Genomic DNA, 25505 nt, shown 5'->3' with positions numbered 1-25505 from the left:
CCAAAGAAGAACATTTTGAAAGCAACATTTGGATAATGTTTTCAGGAGGTTATTCTTTTTTTATAAAACGTTCCTGTGATGCGAAATATTAACACGGTCATGGTCAACGTCAGATTTATTTGTATTGGGCTTTAAAAAAACAAACTTGGATGTTTAAAAAAAATCTGATGTCACCACATTTTCCTTTTTAAAAACAAAACAAGCACGTAATTCATGATATTGCATGTTTGCGTAGGCATGTTATGAGTTCCGTGCTAGACATCGTTGGTTCTAAAAACATTCTGAGAATGTTACCATTCATTGTTCTAGGAATGGTTTCATCGAGAAGTTTTATTGTGGTTCCTCGAATGTACTTCTGAAAGGTAGGATAACGTTCTCTAAAAACATTCTTAAAATGTTTGGTGATAACATTGTTCGAACATTATACCCCAAGTGTTTTTGTTGTTTATGCACATATCTCTATTGTCATATAGATCGAATAACACTTAGAAAACCAAAGACAGACATATAGAAGAACGGACCGACTATCACTGCCCGTCCCTTAAACCCCTGTTAGTGTTTGTATGTGTTTGTTTCTACTGTGTGTCTCTCTCTCCCCCCACCTGCTTTCTGGTCTGCTCGACACAGCTGGGAGCAATCTCCAATCAACCACACCTGCAACCTGCTCATCAGCCACACTATGAAAGCCTGCAGCCTGCACTCACCCCTGCCAGATTGTTGCGTGCCGCTCTAGCTTTTTGCCAACATATTCTTTGACAACTTTGCCTGCTTTTGCCTCACACTCATTTTTGTGTCTCTCCCAGGAGGACCCAAGGCCTTCCACACTCCCAAGACCAGCCAGGCCTCTCTACCCACCCTGGAACAACTGTTTCCCACTGCCGCCATAACCAACCTCCACTCCCAGCTCCCCTTTTCTAATAAACAAATGTTACGCTCACCAGCTGATTCCGAGTCATCCTTGTACATATGTTAATAGTCAAATTCCAATAGTTAAATAAACTATCAAAATCATCCTAATGGCCACAGTGGTCAGTCCAGTTACCCAGGAATTTTCAGTTGAACAATTACAGGAATATTATGTCTTTATGTTCTAATAATGTAAACATATTTTAGTAAATTGTTACCACAGAACATTTGCATAATGTTTTAAACATAAAGAATGTTATCCTTCTCTAAAATAATAACATTCTGGCAACATACATTTTTTTAACTTGCAGCTGAAAACGTTTTAAGAACAGTAGGGCATAATGTTCTAACAATGTTATCAAAAACATTTTAAGAATGTTTTTAGAGACCGTTATCCTACCTTTCAGAAGAACGTTCTGGGAACCAAAAGAAAACTTCCCGCTGAAAACATTCCTAGAACAATGAACGTAACATTCTCAGAATGTTTTTATAACCAAACATTTCTAGCTGGGCCCCTATCCTTCACTCACTCTTCTGGCTCCTCATAATGGTCTTCAATGCCATCAACCACACTGGCCCCACCCACCTACAGGAACTGCTAACCAGAAAACATTCACATACCTCACGCACACTCAGGTCAGCCAGCTCCAATCTCCTGGCTGTTCCGCGGACAAAACTGGTCAGCATGGGAGACCGTGCTTTCTCCTCCCTGGGTCCACATCTGTGGAATCAGCTTCCAGAGAACATACGGACCTCGGCATCACTCTAAGTTTTTAGGAAATGCCTCAAGAGCCACCTGTTCCGCACCGCATTTTACTGACTGTCCTTTACTTTATTTATTTATTTTTATTTTAAACCTTTTATGCTCTTAACCTTTTATTTTTTATATTACCATATTTTATTCAATATGCTCCTTTAGATATCTTTTTATTTTATTTGTTTTATTATTTTCTCCTTATAGCTTTGTGAAGCACCTTGAGATTACATTGTTTTTAAAGTGTGCTATATAAATCAAATGTATTAATATTATTATTATTAATAATAGTGATGTCACTCTAAAGGGGCCTACACACCAAACTGACACCAAAGAACACGTCCCGACGGAACACGACTGTTGTGCCGCCTCACTTCTCCTGCGTCTTGGCCAACAGTCGCACTGGAACACACCGCAAAGACTTCAGCCGACGGCCAAGTAGCACGTACGAACTGCGCATGGCGGCGGTAGTGTGTATTCGTCATTCAAAAGAGGCAACAACTGGAAGACCAAGCCCCCAGGAAGTGCGCCGGACTCTGATGAAAATATTCGATGTGTCCAAACGGCGGTACTACAATTTTCGTATCAGTCCGTGATGTCACTGGGTGATAATTCAAACACTATAAACCTATCCGAGACTCAGAATGAAAAGGACATGTACAAAAAGGATGCTGAGCTCATCGAGAAAATACAGAGAAGGGCAACGAAGCTGGTTCCAGAACTAAAGGACCTACCATATCAAGAACGACTGCAAAGTCTTAAAATCCCGAGTATGTATTATAGAAGGGCGAGGGGAGATATGATCGAAGTTTTCAAATATCTCCACAACATCTACAAAACATCATGCCCACTACAACGAGATTATAACACCAGGACTCGTGGACACTGCCTCAAGTTGAAGAAACAGTACTCAAGACTGGCTATCCGCCGCAACTTTTTCAGCCTGCGTGTGGTTGACTTGTGGAATGATCTGCCAGAAAGCGTTGTCACATCCAAGATGGTTAACTGTCTCAAATGCCGCCTCGACCACTACTGGTCAAACATCACCTTCACTTTGGACTATGTGACTGTTGCCAGCATCCATAGTAAATAAAGAATCAGTGATCTACTCATTTATTTATGAGCGACTAAAAGGCGTTAGGCCTATTACAGCCGTATCCTATTGATTGATTGATTGATTGATTGATTGATTGATTGATTGATTGATTGATTGATACCAACATACTCTCACTCCCTGATAGTCCAATAGTGACGCTTGGTCAGGGTCCTTTGGCGTGCAGTTGTGACACGCAGAGTCTCCTTCAGCTTCATAACCGGACGCAAAGAGCTTTCAACTGATTGCAATGTATTCCCATCGGCGGCGGTATTTGACGCTCAGGCAAGCACCGCATCGGTCCATGTCGGCGGCAGTTAAAGTGGAGAACCGTGTCTATCACAACTGGACCTTCTGTAGACACACCCACCCCCCGCCGCCGCGGCATTATAATGTCCGTCTTTTCACTGAATTGTCGTCTTGAAAAGGGTACTCACAACAATTCTGCAACAACTTCATCTTCACCTGTTGCACTTGTTATTTCAACGTTAAAAACAATAAAACGGCATGAATTGCTTCGTCACATTCGTTCTAGATTCTCTGTCTCGAGCCAGTTAACTAGCGGGCCTTCTAGAATCTAGAGTACCCTGGAACCGAGGGGAACTCTGAAAGAATACGCCCATTGGCTACAAATCAATATATGATTGGTTGATCAAACTGTCAGTCCAAACGTACGCGCTCATTCAGTGCAACTGCCAGGGCATTCTATCAAGGATGTAGAATACCTTGGTTGAAGGATATTCAACCCAGAGCAAGATCTGATTGGTTGCTTTCTTTTCTATCACAAAACCACTGAAATGCGTAGTGCATGGTCCGAGAAGGACAAACAAATCAACGTAACACTGTAATATTACAGATCAACAACACAGATACGATTCTCATTTATTAATTTTATAGACATTTTATTTATATAATTAAATCGATTTTTTTTTTGTTTTATCTGAGTGTTCCAGGGTATTCTCTGAATACCTTGAAGGCCCTGACGGTTCGCCACTGCTGTTTAAAGCACGTTATTACACGAGTAATTGCAATGCAGGTAGATTGTATTGCTTTTTAATGACTGTTTTAAAATGCCTTTTTCTTAATGTCTTTCATTTTTGTAAAGCACTTTTGAATATGTTATATATTTTGATGAAAACATTTAAATACAAAATAGTGGGAAAGTAGAAGGTCAATGATATAAATATAGAATAGAAAATATCAAGAAGATACTGTAAGTGATCTCTACAATAAAACAGTTTAGTGCCTGATATTAAAAAGTTAACTATGTGGAAGCACTTATATTAACCGATATTATACATATTTATTATACTCTTATAAGATGTATGTAGATAGAATAAGAAATGTGCAGAATACGGTTTAATAGTGGAAGTATACACACATATTGATAGATGTCTTGTAATGCACTGTTGAGGAGCCTGTGACCCAAGTTTTTCATTCATTGCATAACTACACCGTAGTTGTGTATGATATGTGAATAAACCTTAGAAAATCTTGAAAGGGATGTGCAAAATAGCCATTATATACAGTCTTTAATTAACGATTAGAGAATAAAGAGTAATGAATATACTTTATAGAGATCTGCAGATAAATGTTTAGTCTTCTCAAGCACCCACTATCAAATATCTCTCCTGATTGTTGGCACTTGACAATCACCTTCACTGAATTTTACTCAGGTGTAACTAAAGTCTGATTTAAGGGTTGTTTATATTTCACATCATTAATCCAAATCTGTAAAGTAATTAAAATAAATGTAGTGGAGTAAAAATACCAGGTTAACCTTAAAGGAAGCCCTCAGGATTATAAAATCACCCCAGACATAAACTGTTCTGTCTGCTGCCGTCTGGCAGGCGGTAGCGCAGCATCTGGACTAAAACCACCAGACTCACCCCTAGTTTCCACCGGGTCCGTCTGCGTCGCATTACGGCTGCGCCGCGGTTTTGGTCCGACCTCCTCTAGCGTCATAACCCACCGGGTTTGTTTATATTTCACATCATTAATCCAAATCTGTAAAGTAACTAAAATAAATGTAGTAGAGTAAAAATACCAGGTTAACCTTAAAGAAAGCCCTCAGGATTATAAAAAGACCCCCATCACCCCAGCCACAAACTGTTCTGTCTGCTGCCGTCTGGCAGCAGGCGGTACCGCAGCATCTGGACTAAAACCACCAGACTCACCCCTAGTTTCCACCGGGTCTGTCTGCGTCGCGTTACTCTAGCGTCATAACCCACCGGGCGCGTTCCAGAAGCGCATGCAGGCTCGCAGTTTTGTTATTGATTTGGGCATCCTGGACATTTGTACTTCGACAAGAAAGTAAGTAGGCTACGTAGTTAAATGGTTTATTTTTGTGTCTTTTTAAATTGTGTTTATTGTTGTTATTGCCTATTTTGTTGTGTTGTAGACTACAGACACAGTTAATAATAATTGTAATAGTCCAGTTATAAACTACATGAATCAAAGATGTGTTGCTGTATTTTAGTGGTAAAAAAATGTATTCATCATCATAATTATTCTATATATATCATTTACAGTGCCTGTAAACCGGAGGAGAATGCTGGCATTTATTCTCCTACTTGAAAGACTACGGGGGGATGGGGGGAGGAGAAGGAGCCAGTTGTGGGTGCACCCCCTACAAGTATTAATTCACTTTAAAACATTAATATGTAGTTGTTACCTTCCACTCCACAAACTCTAGCGATTAAAAACCAGGCCTTGTCCTTTCTGATGTTGTCCTTGTAAAAAGCATTGGTTACATCGTATAAAACAGTGTGTTTTTCCACTTCCATAATGAAAACCTCATCGTCCATTGTGCGTGTCGTAGTGAAGGTGTTGTGATGAAGGAGAGGGGTCTGCAAAATGTGTATATGTGGGGGATGGGCCTGGCCCGAATGCTCTGACCGTTCCACTTCCTGCCTGCCCAACATTACCTTACAGCTGTGTCGCGTCAAAAATAGGATTCATCCTAATTTTAGAGGAGCCCTGCGCCGAGACGCTTCTGGGACGCTTCTGAGCCGTAACGCGCTGCGTGTGGTGGAATTAGCACCCATTGACTAGAGTGGCCGCAATCTCTGTGAACGGCACGGCGCGGCCGTAACGCGGTGGCCGTAACACGGTGGCCGTCAGGGAGTGAGACTGTGTTGCACATACGGGTTTTTCTGCTCTGACAGCCAGGCATGATGGGTAATCTGTGACGTTTCGCTCTCTGAAAAGTTGGGCCATTTTGTCCTCATGCACCATAGGACAAATATGGAAATATATAGGAAAGAACGAGACCCTGCCTCCGACGCTGTATCTTCTTATACATCCATGCGGAAGACAGACTGCGTGATACACCGAGAGAAGAAGAACAGACTGCGTGATACAAACAAACAACACTCTACATTTTCACTCTACAGCGAGAAGCTCACGGGGCTCACTTCCGTTTTGCGTCTCATGCACTGATTTGCTAAGCTGAACAGCCAATCAGAGTGATTTCTTTGGCTGGCCGACGGCCTTTAGCCGACAGCCTCCCGATTCAACATGTCGAATCGGTGGTGGAAGGTGTCGGCACGGCCGAAAAGACACAACGGTGCGGGACACACCAATGTGAGTAGGGCGACAGGACGCTCATCTACGGCCAGACATCTATCGACATCTATCGACGGCCAAAATCGGGTCGGTGTGTCCGGGTCTTAAGTCTTAACGAGCTCTCGCATACACACCCATTATAAAATGTGAAACAGTGTGACATTTTCTCAAAACGTAAGCTGCGACTATGTGAGAACCGTACTAGCTATCAAAAGATATCCAATTAGTCTAATAAAGTCTCTCGAGAACCGTTTAAACTTGTAATTCTTGCTCTACGTTAAAGTATGCAGAATCTGTATGGGGTCAAAGTGGGGTGTTTTTGAGCTCTGTTCAAATGGATTTCCTATTCAATCCTATGGGGCAAATGATCGCAGTTTTCTGCGATTTGCGTGAAAATGGCTGGGCGAATCTCTAGAGCAACCCAATCCCGGTAATTCCGCACGTTTTGATGTATTTTTTGTGAGTTTTGTGTCAACGCTGCCGGAAAAGTAGCGTGACAACATGTGTGGCGGAAGAAAGAAATAAGATTAGATAAGTAAGCTTCGCCAGTCACACAAAATAACATATCTAACTGGAGGTGGACTAGTATCCTTCTTCAATGGGACATTTGTGTTTTCTGAAAAGGAATCATATAAAGGCAGATATGACGAATAGATATTCAAGAAGATATTAATAAAACAGACTGGGAAATAGCAAGCTTAAGAGGCAAAACTAAATACCATTCATTCCAAAATGTTAGCCATGAACAAAAAATACTCTATGTAAAATGTTTTTCTGAAAATACAAATGTCTTTTTTAAATGTTTATAGGAAAGTGGAACATGATTTCACTGTCTTTGCTCAACGGTAGAATAATTTTGAGAACGTTTTGTGAAGCCAAGCCATTATACACACATTTGGACACACATTTGGACTACCTATGTTGCAAATGTATTATCTTTTCAATTTACACACGGCATCTATTGCACGTCTGTCCGTCCTGGGAGAGGGATCCCTCCTCTGTTGCTCTCCCTGAGGTTTCTCCCATTTTCCCTTTAAACTGTGGGTTTTCTCTGGAAGTTTTTCCTTGTACGATGTGAGGGTCTAAGGACAGAGGGTCTAAGGACAGAGGGTCTAAGGACAGAGGGTGTCGTATTGTCATACTGATATTCTGTAGAAACTGTGAAGTCCACTGAGACAAATGTAACATTTGTGATATTGGGCTATATAAATAAACATTGATTGATTGATTGATTGATTGATTGATTGATTGATTGATTGATTGATTGATTGATTGGTTGATTGATTGATTGTTTGATTAGGTATACACCCAGAGAAATGGTTGTCTATGCAGTAAATGCCAGTTAGTTTTGGACTTTCTCAGGCCAGGATATCTCAAACCCTAGAAATGTCTTTTATGAGCACTTTGCATTTATGTCATCTACTTGATTATTATTATTATTATTCTGTTTGAGTAAAAGTCATAAAAATTAATTACGTTTTCATAAAAATAGTTATTATAATGTTTTCACCCGATCCAACCAAGTTAATATTTGAGGAAATATACTTTCTTTTCTAGAATGAATATAATTTATACTTATGCACGAATTAGTAAAGGCTAATATAATAATAAAACTGTTGTTCATCGGGACAACAGCATTACAACGGCTAAACATTGTGTAAGATTTCTTCTTGCAAAATGGTATTTGCATTCATAAAGCTATTTAGGAAAGAGAAACTGCACAGTGGTCCTTATCTGAAACATTTGTCCTTACAAATCTACTGTATACAAGGTGTATTGACGGGCCTGGTGTCTCCATGGAAACCCCTTTAGTAGGTGGGTTTACCTGCTGTGCGTCTCCCAGCTGTTTGAAGCTGGCAAGCACGGCTTCCTCGGCCCTGCATGCGGCGTCGGCCTGACTGAAGTTCATCTTGTACTTCCCGTCTGGAGAGCGCAGGTGGAACACTCCGGCTGTGTTCGCTGGAAAACAATAGCCATGCTGCCTTTATCTTTACCTCAGATTAAAAAAAATGCTTTCTCTACTTGTGAAAAATAAATGAAAAAAAAACATCAGGCACATTGTTGGGAAAATACTGAATGTAGTCTTCCAATATCAGAGTACACATGATAACAAAGGCCCTACGTAGCTGTGTACGTAACAGGACTAAGATATTCTAAAAAATTATATTTGAAAACATTAAATAAACAACATTTTCTTCAATATTCTTTTTTTCAATATTCTTTTTTTCAATATTTTTCATTATTTTTACCAAAATAACTTGATTTAATTGTATTTAAAATAACATTTCCAAAGAAATAAATCCTTTGAATCTGCCAGTTCAGTTTCTGTTTGAATGTGAAGGGTTAAATGAAAGAAGGTCCTTGAGCCGTCTCTGCAAGTTACTGTGAAGACAGGAGCTGATTGGTGGTCCTGCTATGAATTCACAGAGGGCCCGCGATAGTAACTCAACGAGAGAGTAATGTCAAATGACTGTACAATTGACCAATCATATCTTCCCTCTAAATGGGTGGGCTTTATTTTCACGGACTTTATTGCAAGTTCCACCCGCTGTGAAGTTTATGCATGTGTATAAAGTGGTGCAGTGACGCGTCCTAAAACCCGGAAGTAAGCTCCGCTCGGGTTCCCTCGACAAAAAAGCAATGGGATTTCTCCATAGGATTTTGGAAAATAGTTCGAAATAAGGTCTGTGGAAAACGAACCTGTTAGTTAAATGCACGTTTTGTTCAGCCGGATAATATCCACATGTCTACCCTACTTTTATAATTTTCTAATCATAAATCTAATCGATAGATTTATGATCGATATATTTATGATTAGCATAAGTTTGTTCATGATGGCTCATGTCAGTGATAGTGATGACATCGTTGCAAAATTATTAACCGAGTCATTTTCAAGATTGAGTTACAATGATAAACTGGAGTGGCAAAGGATCAGCTGCATGACCCGCCATCAAGTACTTAAACCAAAAGGACAGGAGGATGGACTTTGTGTTTAAGTGATTTGATCATCAAAGGTAGGCCTAAGTAATTTTCAATGTGGGCCGCCGTGCCGACTTCATTCATTTGTAATTGTTACTTGGCTGTGGGTGCCCTGTCATGATAGGTGTTTATATAAATGGTGTAGTTTTGAGTGGTAGGGTCGCTGTCATTGATGCGTTTTGCACCCCGGGCCGTTGTTTTGATATTCCGCTGAAGTATACGCTGTGACGTAATAACTCTTCTTTTCTTTTCTTTTTTGAGGGAAGGGGGGAATCAGAGGGCACATCCTGGCCCTGGCTGATCGCCTCACTCCCTCACCTGTGTATTTTCGCTCCCTGTTAATCACCTGCCTGGTCTCAATGAGCCTCAGCTGTCCCTAATGATCACTCCTCACCTGTGTATTTAGTCTGTGCTGTTTCCTTGGTCAGTGCTAGTTCGTCTTGTCTGTATAGCAGAAAGTGCTCCATGTTTCTCTTCTGACGTAAGCTATTGTTCTAGCTGCTTAGCATTTGTACCAACCTAGTGGTTGTTTTTTTGTTGCTTCTCTAGTAGTTTTCCGCCAACTTAGTTGGTTGTTTTTCGTTACTTCCAGTCAATACATTTTTTGATCATTGCCTGTTTTATTTTACCTTTTGGATTAAACGCTTGACTAAAGACCTTATTGCCTGGTTGTGCTCTTGAGTCCTATGTTTTGCTCGTGCCCGTACTTGTGGTTGATAGGGCCTAGATAAAAAAGTCACGGCTCGCCCATGACCCTGTCGCCGGTTCACCGGTTTTCCATCCTTTGAATGCATAACACAGGTAAAGTAGGGGAACTGGAAATGTATATTTGTAATATTTTATTTTGTTTGTTTTATATATAAACGTGCTATAGCCTTCTTAGGATTCTATTTTATTTCCCTAATTTTTATTTATGAACGAATTCCTCGTTTTTAAGTAATTATTGGTACTTTACATTGTCTGTCACTATGTGTGTATAGGTTTTTATATACCATAACAAAATAAAAACTGTATAAAAAAAAAGAAGGAAATAAAGTTATTCTAAGGGCCATACCAGAGCCAAGGGAAATCCTCCTCTGTGATCAGTAAGCTTTGTGTTAAAAAGCTAGCTAATGTTTACCATAAAACTGCCATATGTATCTAGTTGTGAATGCAGTATCATAACCACACCCTGATTAATGAGCACCAGTAAGAATCGTCTTGGGGTAATAACAAACTTATGTTTAACAAGCTCATGACCATAACGAGCCCTTACAAGCTCACAGCCTTAACGAGCTAATTAAAGGTCAGCTGCTGTAGAATAAGCGGTTACCATGGCAACTGCAATAGAGTAAGACTATGGAGCCAACATGATTCTCAGTGGAGGCATTATTACAGCTCCTGGTTAATTTAAGACATGTTGCCATGGTAACACAACAATTTGGTGTTTACAGTGTTATGGACGTGTAACAAAATCAGCGTTACTGATGTGTAACTATGGTTATTGAGGTCAGTGAGGATGGTATCAAGGGAATAAAGGCATTGGGGATGTGTTACAATGGTAATAAAGTGCTTACAGAGTTTTACTAAATTCTAACATTATTGTTGTATTATTAAATGTAAATTATCTTTATTTATAACAGATAAATAACAAGTTGTAATAAAACTAAGCCTAGCTTTGTTACCATCGTAATAATAGTTGTGTGGAATAAACGTATAAATAAATACATTTAAATAATAAACAGTATAGATGTGTTACCGTAGTAAAATAAAGGCATTAAAAACCATTGCAAAATAAAGCATGCTAACTTAAATTAAAACAGATATGTTACTATTGTAATAATAGTCGGTAAGGATTTGTTACCAGGGTAGTAATCTTTGTAATAGTCAGTAAGGGTGTGGTATTAATCATTGTAATAGCAATCAGTAAAGATGTGTCACAACAGTAGTAATAAGTTTGATCTCAGTAAAGATGTGTTACCATGGTAATGCAGGTCCTTGCAGGTGGCCACGGGGTCGCAGTCTCCGTTGTCTTCCAGGCAGCGGTCAACAGGGGACACCACCTTCTCCAGACACTGGACTCCATTACCCACGTAGTCCGGCAGGCACTCGCACTGACGCTCGTTCTGGAGGAACCAGATTACTAGTCAGTAGGTTAAACCAACATATGTGCTCATATTAATTCCAACTATTTAAGATATTTTATCATATAAGGTATATTAAGAAACCTGTTTAGTCGACTAAGATTACATGGTTAAGTCTGATTTTTTCTTTTGTTGTCTTATTGCTGTTGTTATTTAGCCTTTCTGAGAATAATCCAAGATACTAAACACGTAGATTTGGATTGGACATTGCAATTTAATCACATACACGACAGAGATGATTCAAAAACAGTTTTATTTAAATGATTATTGTTTTATCAAAAAAGGCTATAAATTATGTTTTTTCTAGGGGAAAAACCAGCAATTCTATGTAAAAGTTGACATTTGTGCCACCCATACAGCCAAATAGAAGTAATCCTTTGTTTCATAACCATATTTTTGACTGTGACATTTGTTCCTTTGATTTAATTGTCAGATAATTTACTATTACAGGACACACCAAGTGTTTAGTGCCATTTATTTGTTCAGATCAGGGCAGGTTGGGGCAGGAAGATTAAAACAGTTGTGTGTGTTGGGAAAAAGAAAATGAACTCACTGGACCAGTGAACTTGCAGGAGGCAAAGTCACTGCAGCCTCCGTTCTCTTCAATACATCTGAAATACAAACAGATATCTGCCTGATTTCCCTTATCCAACTGTGTCAGAGTATACAAAGTCTCCTTTGGTAAAGAAGAAGAGAAACAGGCATTTTATTAGAAGAAATTATGGCCACGCCCACCTGTTGATGTGCTCACATGAGTAGCCGTCTCCCTGGTAACCGCTGGTGCAGGTGCAGTTAACAACCAGCCCGGTCTGGTTACAGTCGGCGTTCTGGTGACAGCCTCCGTTGTACTCAGCGCAGAGGTCAGGAGCTGAGGAGTGATTTAAAAACTCTGCTCACAATGTGGATTCATCAGAATAAATGATCTTGATATTTACGCAGACCTCTCATTATTATATTGAGAGCATACATCAATCAGGTACACAATTAAAAATAATATATATTTATTTTTTTACATTTCCTAATTATGAAGGAAACAGAAAACCTGTATGTATATAGGTTTTTTAGATATTTTCATTAAATGTATTCTGATACAGTTCCTCCCACGATCTTCCTGTTTGTCATTTATTTTGTACAAAGAAAAAGAAAAAATCAAGTTTAAGTCAATCTTAAGTGCCAAGGGGATAACACCAAAGTATGGTTTACATGTTGTACTACCTTGTCATTTGTCAAGTGACTCCATCATTTCGAGTTTCAATTGTAAAAAGATTTGTTGTACATTTGTTGCTAGTAGTAGGCTTTAAGGAATACTGGAAAACCATCTGGTTGTTTTTTGCAATATATAACTATTATAGAATTTGGAAATGTTACGGGGGGGGGAGAAGTGAATTTGTCCGTTAGCACCTAAAGATTTTGTGAGCTTGACCAGTTACCCTTTCCCCATATAATGTACTGTGTATAATAAAGCTAAAGTACAATGTTGATACAAGGTGAATGTAAACTCCCTCAAATTAAAGTCATCACTGTAACTCCATAAATACAGATATCTTCCATCTGATAAAGAAAAAAGTCTGAAGCTGTTTGAGTCACGGCTGGGTCACGGTGATCTGACATCCTGCAGCAAGTCTTCAGCCAACAATGAAGAAATGTTTGTTGTTATTAAGTCTTTAAGGTCAGAGCTCTGTTTTCAGTTTCTTTTGAGGCTTCAAAAATATTTGTAATCTGTATTATATGTCTGGAGTCTATTTGTATATAACATTACAAGGTGGATTCTTATTATTACATTATATGCTGCTTATTGTGCTCATGAGATGTTGCTATGACTATGGAATAAATAGACACAATCACAAATCCCAGGTTCTGATGGGTTGGATACGAAACAAAGTGAATAGTCATAGAAGAAAGTTTTAGCTTGCATTAGAAATGTTGCAAATACTAGGGTGCAGATACTGTAGTAGAGACAAAGAGTTATTGAAAACAAGAGATCGCCCTGGCCTTGAACAGTGTGTGTGTGTGTGCTCAACGCTGAAGTAACCTGTGTTCCCTGTGTCCAGATGCTTAAACATATGTGTGTACTTAATTACTTTGAATCAAATAATAGCAGTCTGTATAACAAGAAGCTGGAAATATGAGAAGTGAAACATTTGTATTGGCAGTAGTGGAGATGTGAGAGATGAGATATCCTTATTTGGACACAGCATGTCAAACATCTGGAAGGTAAAATGTGTGTGCGTTCTGTCAAAGAGTCCTACGTTTTCATCGTTATTATTGATATTAAAGTAACTTACATGTATTACTTGTATTAGCCAACTATAAACAACTATATCTTAAACATATCTTAAAAATGCCAAAAGTATGTGAAACTGTGTGTGTGTTAAACTGATGGGGGAGGGGGCCGGAGAGAAGGAAGTCTATGCAAAATACCTCAAACTTAAAGGGAAATGGAAACACTTTTCAAACTGCTTTCCATGCGACAATATTACCATTAGGAAATGTATTTATCTAGTCTATTTCCAATGTAAACGATCGAGATACGCGAATTTACTTTTTGAAATACGTGCCTAATGACCATGGGCGCTTCCATTGCTCCGGGACTTTTCCAGTGACGTCACTGACTGGCTTCCTGGGCCAAAGCTCAATAACAAACATGGCGTGCAATGCACCAGTAGTTTACATTACAAGAAAACGGTCGTCGTCAGGAGTTTATTGTATTGCCCCAGGCTGCACAAATGGATTTTATACAAAGAAGGAAGAAGTACATTTCCATAGGCTGCCACTAAAGGATGAGAAGCTGCTCAAAGTCCAGTCTGGATGCCTGGTTCAATACAAAACATTGGATTTGAAGCCAGGATCTGTTCCCACAATATTCGATTTCTCAACGTATGCAGTCGGGAACACCGACCGTCCCAGCACGTCGGCCGCGCAAGACAATGACAGTGTCACGGAGCACAGAGCGGACAGCAGATAACGGAATTGCAGTTGTATTACTTATAGATTATCAGAACATTTCAAAGGGGACACAGCCCCATTGGATATTAACCTATGGATTAACTACATCATCGTTTTTATCGTTGTAATGCCATTGAAGACCAGTTTAGACCAGACAATGAGGAAGGTAAGCCGTTAGCCTGGCGTATGTTAGTACCTAGCGCCACTTGTTTTGATGTACATTTTTGTGGATAACCTCGCGAGTTTGTATCTTTCAGTGTTGAGGTGGGCACCGTTAGATTCTGTGTCTCCTTGCGATCATAAACGATGTGTTGGATGTGCGGCTAGGATAAGTAATAAGGGAGCTAGGAGTGATTTTCGGTGCAGTAATAGGTTAGCATTTTCGCTCGGGGCTAATTCAGAGGCTCACTGTTAGCATTGTGTTTTTTTAATTTTTTTATTCCGGATCGTATGCCACTCTATTCGACCGAATCGGTTCATAAGCATAGGCCATGGGATGCCTGGTAACTGTAGATGCTTCCACATCAATGTCATCTCCCGACGAATAGTCAAATTCATCGTTCAAAACGTCGATCTCATTGCAAAATTCCTCCATCGCTGCCATATCTGCTACGTTGTGTTGACTTCTGGTGGAGCGAAAACACAGCCAGTGACGTCACCATTTGGGACTCCCCTAATGGCGGCGGCCTGGTCCCGGAATTCCCCACCCGGCCGGCTGATAATTAATTTTCTTTTGGCGAGTAATATCATATACAATAAATATTACGATCAATATCCATTGTAAAATGAATAAACTACCGGAATATTATAACTGTAATTGGTGTTTCCTTTCCCCGAGAATCTTGTTTTAGGGTCGCCTCGGCTGGCTCGCGCTGATTCGTTGCGACAGGCCATCGTTTTTGTATCTCCCAATAGATGACCCCTATGGGAGGAGCACCTAACACAACTACTCCCGTTGGAATTACATGTAGCCCTGTTGTGCCCTTGGTCCAGTCTCTTTTTCCTCCTGCTGCCAAGATAGTAAGATCTCCCAGCACTAGGACCAGAGCAGGGGTACCCCTTTAAATTGTATTGTTGTTTTTTACCATTAAAACAGATTATTGTGTATCCTTTATCATGGTGTTTCGAATTCCTTCTTTTATAATTTAACCAGCTCATCAAGGGACGCGCGGAGCCGAGGTGGGCTTCAGACCACCGTCTTCAGCGCTCCAACAACGCCTACGCATAACAGGGAACCAGTATAATGGATGATTCCTGCTATCTGTTGCAAGCAGCTTCAACAAAATAAATTACGTAGGATAGCGTGACTAGAGTAGGGAGGGAACCTTTACAGGCCGGCCGAATGCTGATTGGAGGGTGTGTTGCCAAGAGACTTGGACTAAGTCTGTGCACCAACCAGGGAGGCCAAAGTCTAAACCACGGTCCTCCCCTTCTAGTCTCAACCAATCATAAATGTACGGGCAACACCCTGAATAATAAAATGTATGTGTGCATGAGGTTCGAGGCTTTTTCCGGAAATAGTGGTTACAGACTACAGCTCTGCTGCCTGTGATTTCTATGACCTGACGGAGTCCTTGGCCAAGTGAGTATATATTTTGCTCTTTTAATAAATAGTTGAACTTAGAGGTTGTTTGTCTTTCATGGAATAAAAGAACACGACATATGACACAATCACCATGCTCTTGTTAGATTGATACATCTTATTTTGTTGCCACTACAAATACTATCATCACGCTGACAAAAAGCTGGCTGTAAAAATCGTCTGTCCAGCTGCAGTACACTCACGTGGCTCTGGATCGCAGAAGGTGCCGTTCCCCTGAAACCCGGGTTTACACTGACAACCAACACCTGGCACACAGTCGGCCTGCGCGGGGCACTGCAAGCACTCTTCTGGGATGGAGCCTTGACACAGAAATGAATCAGAGAAGGAAATTAGAAAGTATACCTGCGTGGTCCTGCCTGATGCCAATGGTAATATTTTTAAGGCATATTCTAGAAGATTTTTTGACATCCTCCTTGATATTCATTTTTAGATACATTCACCGAAACCTTTTATTTAGATTGTCATTGTTGTCATTTCATTTTTTCTTTTAATTTGAACACACAACATTTATTTCACATCCGTCCATCCTGGGAGTTAACCCTAACCCTGGTCTCTCTGAGGTTTCCACCCCATTCATTTTAGGAATTATTTGAGAGTTTTTCCTTGTGTGCTGCAAGGGTCTAATGACAAAGGTTGCTGTATGCTGTACACACTGAAAAGCCCCCTGAGACAAATGTTTAATTTGTGATATTGGGATATATATCAATAAAATCTGAGTGAAATTCGTGCAAAAAAACAATGTACCTAAATAATAAGTAACACCTGAATATAGAAAATATTCACATCTTACTCCTAAAGATTAATATTAATAAGGGAAATATTTAAATGCATGTATATCAATTAAAATGCACACATACAGTACAATCAAGCGAGTTGGCTGATTTAACTTAAATATAAAAGATGAAATATGGGGAGGTACACCTTAAAGAATGCATAACTTTGATGTGACGCCACCTGTGTGTGAGATGCTGTCACATTTTGAAAAATGTATGGTATTTAATTTGTGTAAGAATTTCCCAAATACGTGTTGAAAGAAATATAGAGTGTCAAAAACAAGTTGCACTACACCTAAAACTTAAAAAAGGTTTAATTTTGGTGGGTTTCTAACAAAAAAACGTAGTGAGATACGACGTGGGAGTTAAACTTGTATTTGAGTAAATATAAGTATAGATACTTGTATTTAAACTTTAAAGTATTGAAGAAGTTGTCAATTGAAGATTTTTGGAAGTCCTGAAAATTACTAACATATTCTTGGTTTCGTTTTTTCATGGTAATTTTGATACTAACAAAATCTGAGAAGACTTATCTTTAAACATCCTTTGCTCACTTTATTTAGTGGCATAAAAGTCCTCACATTTTTAAGGAAACTCACCTATATCGATCTCGCAGTGTTCACCCTTCCTGCCGGGCTTACAGACACACTGTCCAGAACCCTGAATGCCTGTATCACAGCGTCCCTGCTGCCCACAGCTGCAGGCTGAAAGAGAGGACAGACATGACTCGACCCGCCTGATCATTTCAAATCATCTCAACAGACCACAAAGGTCAGGATGTTTGTTAGAAATTAAAATCAATGTTTTGATAGCATAATGTACCTTAAACATACCGTCAGTTTAAATGCTATTTTATTCTGGAAAAAACCGGAAGTTCTCAATACCAAGCTTTTATTCTGAAAATCCTTCATGACGACATCTGGGACTACCGTCCATTAGTATCATTAAGGTGGCTATTGACGACGTTAACATGTGTTACATATAAAGTTATGAAAGAGATAAGGAGGAGAAAAGGCATGTGGAAGTAAGCAATGAATATAAAATGTCGAAATCCTCTGTTTAACGCAATATCGGACACAGAAGAAAGAGGGGGAAGTCTCCTACGTCACCACAGCCCCCAGAGAGGAGGAGCAAACAGCCAGCAAGCGGGGACTTGGGAAGGACGAATGCTTGTGGGCTCTCTTCTGATCGGCCGACGACATCCCTGATCCCTCTCTCTGAATCATCTTCTGCTTGTAACATTACCGCGCCTTTTTATTAATTAAAGTACCCATTTGAACCTTCCAAGAGACTCAAAAAACTAAAGCTTCTCTCCTGGACGCGAGAATAACGAACAAAGCATAACAGGTTCCTGAAGCAACAACAGCTTTTTATTTTTTCATTAAAAATGTTGACAGTTGGAGCTCTTTGACACTTGGATTGAAAAAAACCTTCTTGGTTCAATGATCAAATCAAAAGATGAATAATTGTGCCAGAAAGAAAATCAACAGGTTTATTTCCTCACTGCAGCAACAAAGCACTTTGAGTTCACCACAGCTCTGACCTGCTTCTTTTCCTGTGATGATCCACATTGAAGAGATCATCAAAAGAAAAACTTTAAAACCTGAACAGAAGATGATCAGCATCTGTTTCCTGTTGAGGGAAAACAGCCGAGTTGCAGGAAGCACGTCCAGCTGTGTGAGGTTACGATGGTGATAGACTGCAGGAGCACTGATAGGGGTGAGAGTAATTTTGTTTGGGGGGTGACAGGTGGGGTTGAGGCAAACCAAACACCTTAATTTAGGATAAAGAAAATGTGTTCATTGTGGTCCTAAAGCTGTATTAATAATTGTGTGTTAAAGTTCCCATGAAATGTTTAGTGATCTGATTCTGCATATAACGTCTCTCCCTTACAGTGGGTGAGGGAAGGACATGGATATTGATTGGCCTTTACAGTAGCCAAAAGTGCTACATTTGCATTAAACCCATGCCATGAGAGCAGCCTGCTCTCTTGTCGAGGACTCAGTTATCGCCCCCACCTTTGTCTAACTACCAAGATTGTAAATGGAAAACATTTTTTAAAAGTTGTTTTTGTAGCGAGGCGAGATCAAATCTGGTTGCAGAGAGAGATGCAGGCTCATCTCCACGATGGACCTGATGCAACAACATGGTTGGCTTATGAACGGTGGCCTACAAGTGCAAATGCCCAAAACATTTCCTTTCAGAGAAACGCGCTGCAGTTTCAAAAACGAAAATGAAGAAAATGAAGAAACATCTTCACCAACTTGAAGCAGCATGAGTGGAAAACATGCACCAACTTGACAAAACATGCATAGCGTTTACTAGAATTGTTGCAAAAACTAAATGCTGCACCATAGCTACATGCAAAGGCTCAGATGCGACATTGTAGTTAACACTCATCTCGCAAAAATATTAAATACCAACCAGGATATGACGGAAAAGGAGGTACATTAGAACACAATAAGAACTATAATTAGAGATCGGTGAAAAAAGGTTATTTATTCCTTTTTAGCAACGGTCATCCTGTAAAGCAACCTCCACTACAGCATAGCAGTAGTCAGTAATTACACCTGTTGAAATCTAAGTCGCCTTAAAGAACCTCCAGTTATAAAAAACATGTTTACTGATGATTCAATCCGCAGTAGTTTATATTTGTAATTTTCACTGGTGAAAGTAATAGCAGATAAACATGAGAAACGTCTATGTGAATAATTTGAACTCAGGTCTTTGCTAATAAAACAGAAAAAGGGGCAAGAAAAATCTATTTATTTATCAACCTTTAAAAGCTAAAACATGATGCTAAAAACTAATGCAATATCTTGTGATAATTTTGCTGTGAAAACTTTTCTTTACTTTGGTACTTTATTCTGAAAGAACAATCACAATTGTAATGATACATTTTAACATTAAATGAAATTTGTTTCCAGTTTTTGGTCTACCTGTGCAGTTGGGGCCATAGTGGCCGGCGGCACACAGTTCGCATGCTTTTCCAATGAAACCTTCATGGCACTTGCATCTTCCTGAACCACTCATACCGTCGTCGCAGTCACCATGGTTACCACAAGGAGCCTCCAGGCCACCTGGACAAACTGAAACACACCGGGAACGAGTCAAAAGACACAGAGAGGACAAACAAAATATATAAAATGTCCCTGGGCCTAAAGCCAAATCCTTTGGATCACATTTTGATTTGACAAACACAAGCTTACCCAATGATGATGACTTTGGTACTTTAATGAAGTTCAAATGCAAGTTCAAGTTATTTTCTTTGCATTTTATTTTAGTTGCTTCTATTCCACGATATACTGTAACAGGTAAGGCAAGGTAAGTTCAATTATATAGCCTACAGGGTTGCCAACTTTGGGTACCTGGCTGGAGTGAGATTTTGATATCATGGGTTTAATAATATATTATCATCATGTCAGTGGTCTAAAATGGTCATATGGTGCCGACAATATTATCGTTTATCGCAATAATTTCCGGGAAAATGTATCCAACAAAATTAATTATCGTGAGAGGCCTACATGAAACACACAGACACAAACAAATCTACAGACTTACTCCAAATTGCCAAATATATTAATTAACACACTCACTCTCATATACTCTTTGACTCTATTTTGGCCTAGTAGAACAATAAGCAGCAGACTTTTACTTTTTTATAATTTCTACTGGATTTTAGATCTGCGCATGCGCAATACGGGTCGGCAGTTGCGGCTCCAGAGTATTTGTGTTGGGTAATCTATGACAGTGGTGGGGCTCAAATCAGTATTTGCAATGTAATTACATACACGCTATATCGCCCCCCTTGACAGTGAAACGCCACGCGTGAGGTTTAGATTATTTCCGTCTCAATCCAAATTGAACTGTATGAAATAAAAAGGCACATTTGTCTTGAAGTAAATAAAAAGTGCGACCTGGAGCCAATCCTGCAATCTCCCCACAGGTGAAATAGTTTTTTGAAATACTAACATAAAATACACATTCTGGTACTCTCTTGAGAAGAAAAATAAATAAATCTATTACTACACATTTTTAAAAAAATGAATGCCATTTTAGTTTTGTGTTACTTTGTTCTGTAAGCTGAACCTGCTGCTCCTCACAGAGAGAAGAAGGAAGAGGCTGTGAATCAAGTAGATAAGGGTGGATGTGGATAGCCCCCATTGTTCTGTGTGTCAAAATGAAAGACAGCCCACACACCTATCAATCATCACACCGTGGGGTCTTATTTCATTACGTGTTGATTTCTATCAACACGTAATGTTGTATCGATGTATAGAGATGTACTACAGCAAAAGTATTCTCTGTCGGGACTTCCTGCAACAACACCACGCCGTTATCTTGATTGTGATTGACCAGAAGACATTATCAAAGATGTTCTATTGAAAAGACGATCACTACCTGACAAAAGTTTTCAAAACCGTTTTTAGTCTTCGGTATTTCTAAACAAGTGACTACTGAAATCAATCTTACTAACTGCTGTCTGTGATTGCTTGTTTTGGCGTGAGAATAGTTTGGGCAGAATGAGAGTGTGAGATTGAGAGTGAAAGCGTGTGTCACACGCCAGATGCGTGAGAGTTGGCAACCCTGAATATAGCACATAGACAAACGTTTAATTGTGGAAAGTGCTTTCGATAAGCATAGTGGACCTCACTACATTTATCAGACATATTTGCTTACTAGTTACTTTAAAGAATTAAGAATTCTGCATGAATAAAGAAGATGTTCATAACCAACACCAAACATTTCTGAGCATAAATACAATCTAGTGAAGTGAAAAGCCTTAGTGAGGCTATAAAAAACAACACCACGAATGACTTCATGTTTGCACTTCTAAACTAGAGGGAACTCAGCATGATGACGTTTATTATGGCGATGGTGGCGGAGCCCATAGGCAGTGGCGGATATTGATATGGGCGACATGGGAGGTTGCCCAGGGTGGCATTTTGACGGGGGCGGCACAAGCGCAATGAAAAAAAATGCACCAATATGCATTTTCCAAAATAAACTAAGGGGCGGGACATCTCTAAGCGGTAGAGCAGACTGGGCTCTGGTTTCAGACAGAGGGTGAAAAGAGGTGCTGCAGCATGTCACAGTAGAGACACAAAATACAAATATGAACCTGAAAACGAGCATAATAGGGCCTCTTTAAACAAAATATATAGTTGTGGTGACACCATGTTGTGGACCATAATTCACCTTGCTTGTTGTGTTGCTACACGGACCCTTTAGTGGGAACACCTGTAGCGTTAGCTATTCAGTCCTGCTAGCTTGTCATGCAGAGCAGACCCCGACTTTTCCGAGAAAGTTTCTGGAAAATTAACAAACATGGCTTTTTGGGAGAATGTCGCGGCGGAGTGGTATGCAAACGTGGAGGCGCACTTCGCCTGCCGACAGGTCCGTGACGGGGACCTGAAATACTACCATGTTGTAGCAGTGCTAGGAGGCTCCACGTCGTCCAGGTTGGTTGGTTTTATCACAGACCCCCCACACCATGGCAAATATGAGGCGATTAAGGCTCTTCTCCTTAAGACATTTAGCTTATCTGCTAAGGAGAGGGCCCGCCAGATACTTGACATTCAAGGCCTAGGAGACAGCAAGACATCTCGGCTAATGGAGAAAATGCTAAATCTGCTAGGGGGGGGAGATCCCCGGATTTTATTCACGGAGATTTTCCTGCGTCACTTGCCCGCCCCCCGGGTCCAGACGGCGCTGGCCAACATGCCTGTCACGGAGCCCCGTGCCTTGGCTGATGAAGCGTATCGTTTTTTCCTGGCTACACAACAGCCCGGGGCAGAGACGTTAGCCGCGACGCTCAGCGGCCCATCTGCAGGCAAGAGAGCATGGCGGGGGCCGGACACGGCAGTTTCGAGCCGGCATGGAGACACCGGAGAGTGCTTTTACCACGCAAGTTTCGGGACAATGGCTAAGAAATGCATCGCTCCGTGCAACGACAAACCCCCGGGAAACGGAGGGGCCGGCGCTCAGTAGTGGCCCTGAGCGTCGCGGCACGGGCAAGCTCCTCTTCGTCAGCGTTTCGGGGGGCCTGTTTCTGTGTGACACGGGCGCTCAATGGAGCGTAGTTCCCGCGTCGAGTGAAGACATCACCCGGGGAGGGCACGGACCGCGGTTGACGACGGCTAGCGGCGGTCCCATTCGCACGTATGGCGTGAGGTCTATGTGTTTGTGCATCGGAGGACAGAATTTCAGCTGGGATATTGTGACAGCGGACATTTGTTTTCCCCTCCTCACAGTGGATTTTTTGTGTGCTCATGGACTCTTAGTGGACGTTAAGAATAGGCGTTTGGTTGATGCCTTAACATTTTGTTCCCTCGTGTGCACACTTGGCAGCGCAGCGTACGACAGGCTGTCGGGCTCGCTGTCGGGGGCAGACACGTTTCTCAGACTATTGGCCGAGTTTCCAGACCTGTTGCTGCCCACCTTCTCTGCGCTTACCACTAAGCATGGCGTGGAGCACCACGTCACTACCGAGGGTATTTCAAGTATACTACGTCATCGAGTGGCGCCGAATGCTGGGCATTTAACATGCATTTAAACAGTCCTTCGACTGTTGCTCCCTTATGTGACGTAATATGACGCGTTTGATGTATGACGTTAAAAAAAACAGTTGTTAGTAGCAGAGCTCAAAACGGCTCCTTTCCCCTCTGAATTCCTGCCCTTATGTCTCGTAAAACATATGAAATCCTGCATTAACTTTTTTAAATGTAATTTTCAGGCAAGGTTAAACCTAAATGCAGTATAAAAAAAAAACCTGCAAGTTGCTCTGGACCTATCATGCTATATTTGAAAAATATATTGTATTGTATACCTATATAAAACATGTCTGTGCATTTTTTTTTGTCAAAATACCAAACAGAGCATTTTAGCCATGCCTCATTTCGCTCTATTTTCTCTTTTCCAGCCCTGTTTTTGCAAGGGCTGATTCTGTGACGTAGCTTTAATGTAAATGAGCTGCAGCTGACCACGCCCCCCTGCAGGAGAGGGGGTAGGGGGATCAGCTGCTGGGCTCTCAGAAGAGGGGGAGGAAAAGAGAGGCTCCGTCCTCCGTGTTTTATTCTTATATGATTATATAGAGTCGTTATTCATTTGTTTTAAAGCTCAATAAATAACAAAGAAGACATTTGACCAGCAATGATACCCAACCCTACTGATGACATGACCAAGGGGGATATGTATATGGTGAAGTATTAAAGTAACATGTTATAGCAGAAAGTTGTAGATTAGCGCAAATGGTCTTTTCTTCCACTTGACTTGTTAATAATCAGAAGGTGGTTTTTTGGCTATTTGTGAGTAGGTAAGGTACAGTACAGCCTGTGATTTCTGCCTTGAGTAGAATGATTACCCGTTGATAAAGTATTAATCAGAAAGTCATTTTCGGCTTTCGAGGGCAGAACTCAGTAGGTTGTCTGTAAGAGTTTTCTGTATGATCTGAAAACTTAAAATAATAAGAGGAGGAAAATATTATGTCAATTCTTGGACCTTCTCAAATATAACATACTTTGATTACAGTTTCCAGATATTTGAAGAAGCCATGAGATGATGTGAGTCACACAGTTAGAGAGACAATGGTTCTTCTGAGTTATCAATAGATGCATTCATTCTAACGGAGCGTCCACACAGCAGCGTGCGTTGACGCTTGGAGGTGGGCGTATCTGAAGCTTGGGGATTTTTTGCGAGCAACGCGACCAACAACCAATCACATGAATCTCCCGCCCCCGACATACAAAGCAATAGCAATGTTAAAACGAAGTAAACTGGATATAAAATCCCCAAACAGGCGAAAACCTACCAGTTTCACCCACTGTCTCTGCCACCTCCCTCCATGCCTCGCTCCTCTGGTTTGTATCCCGGTAGATGAACAGAGACTGATCATACAGCACCGGGTGATTCACTATCGCTATAATGAATTTTCCCTCCATTTTTTTTAATATGAGGAAATGACCTGCGTAGTCTCTCCCAGCATACACGCGGTTTGATTGGCTAGCGCTTGTACTGGCAGATTTGCATACACGGGATTTCATTGGCTGACGCCTCCGTCGAGGCGTCAAAAGTTGAACATTGCTCAACTTTTGAAGCCAGCAACGCCCCACGTCGCTTCCCAAAATGCAGTTCGGCTAAAAGTGACGTCACCCCATTCAAAGTGAATGGGCAGAAGCGTTGGAAGCTTCAACGCACGCCGCTGTGTGGACGGGCCGTAAGTGAGCTGACTTTGAGGTGGAAGGAAGTTCAGAGAAGGCCTGAGGGTATGGGAACAGTTAACCTTTGTTAGTTAACTGATCCTAAAGATGTCATAAGACAAGGACGTTTAAACCTATAACAAGCATAGCTTTCAGAGAAGAAAGCAGGTGACATTTGTGTGGTTGGCTGGATGATGAAATGGGTGTGCGTTAAAACCTGCTGTAAAGTTCTACTATTTGGAAAACATGGCTATAATTACTGCTCAACTATATCTGTGTTTTATTGATTTCTCTCTGTTTTATTCTTTCATGTTATGAGTACTAAATTGCCACAACATTTTGGAGTAGTTGGCTTAATCAGATGTGTGTGCGTTAAAGGGGAATGACTGTGCGTTCTGTCATGACTCCAAAGCATTGTTGTGGGACTGCCTGAGGGCAGAGGGACATGGGCACACACACACACACACACACACACACACACACACACACACACACACACACACACACACACACACACACACACACACACACACACACACACACACACACACACACACACACAC

The 25505-nt window shown here is 40.7% G+C and overlaps 1 protein-coding gene across 1 annotated transcript in view; it reads right to left on the bottom strand.

The window, feature by feature from the left end:
- Nucleotides 1-25505, bottom strand: part of stab1 (stabilin 1) — a 134425-nt gene that overhangs the window by 32275 nt on the left and 76645 nt on the right. The window contains exons 56-62 of the mRNA XM_034083428.1: nucleotides 19684-19833; nucleotides 17344-17448; nucleotides 16154-16270; nucleotides 12158-12290; nucleotides 11976-12033; nucleotides 11260-11404; nucleotides 8146-8279 (exon numbers count right to left, since the gene is read on the bottom strand). Of these exons, the coding sequence (XP_033939319.1) occupies nucleotides 8146-8279; nucleotides 11260-11404; nucleotides 11976-12033; nucleotides 12158-12290; nucleotides 16154-16270; nucleotides 17344-17448; nucleotides 19684-19833 (842 nt within the window). The remainder of the gene's footprint in view (nucleotides 1-8145; nucleotides 8280-11259; nucleotides 11405-11975; nucleotides 12034-12157; nucleotides 12291-16153; nucleotides 16271-17343; nucleotides 17449-19683; nucleotides 19834-25505) is intronic.

This window comes from Pseudochaenichthys georgianus, chromosome 5 (assembly GCF_902827115.2).
Source record: "Pseudochaenichthys georgianus chromosome 5, fPseGeo1.2, whole genome shotgun sequence".
Lineage (NCBI taxonomy): Eukaryota > Metazoa > Chordata > Actinopteri > Perciformes > Channichthyidae > Pseudochaenichthys > Pseudochaenichthys georgianus.
Note: the sequence above shows the minus strand (reverse complement) of the source record. Positions and strands in the feature narration are given on the sequence as shown.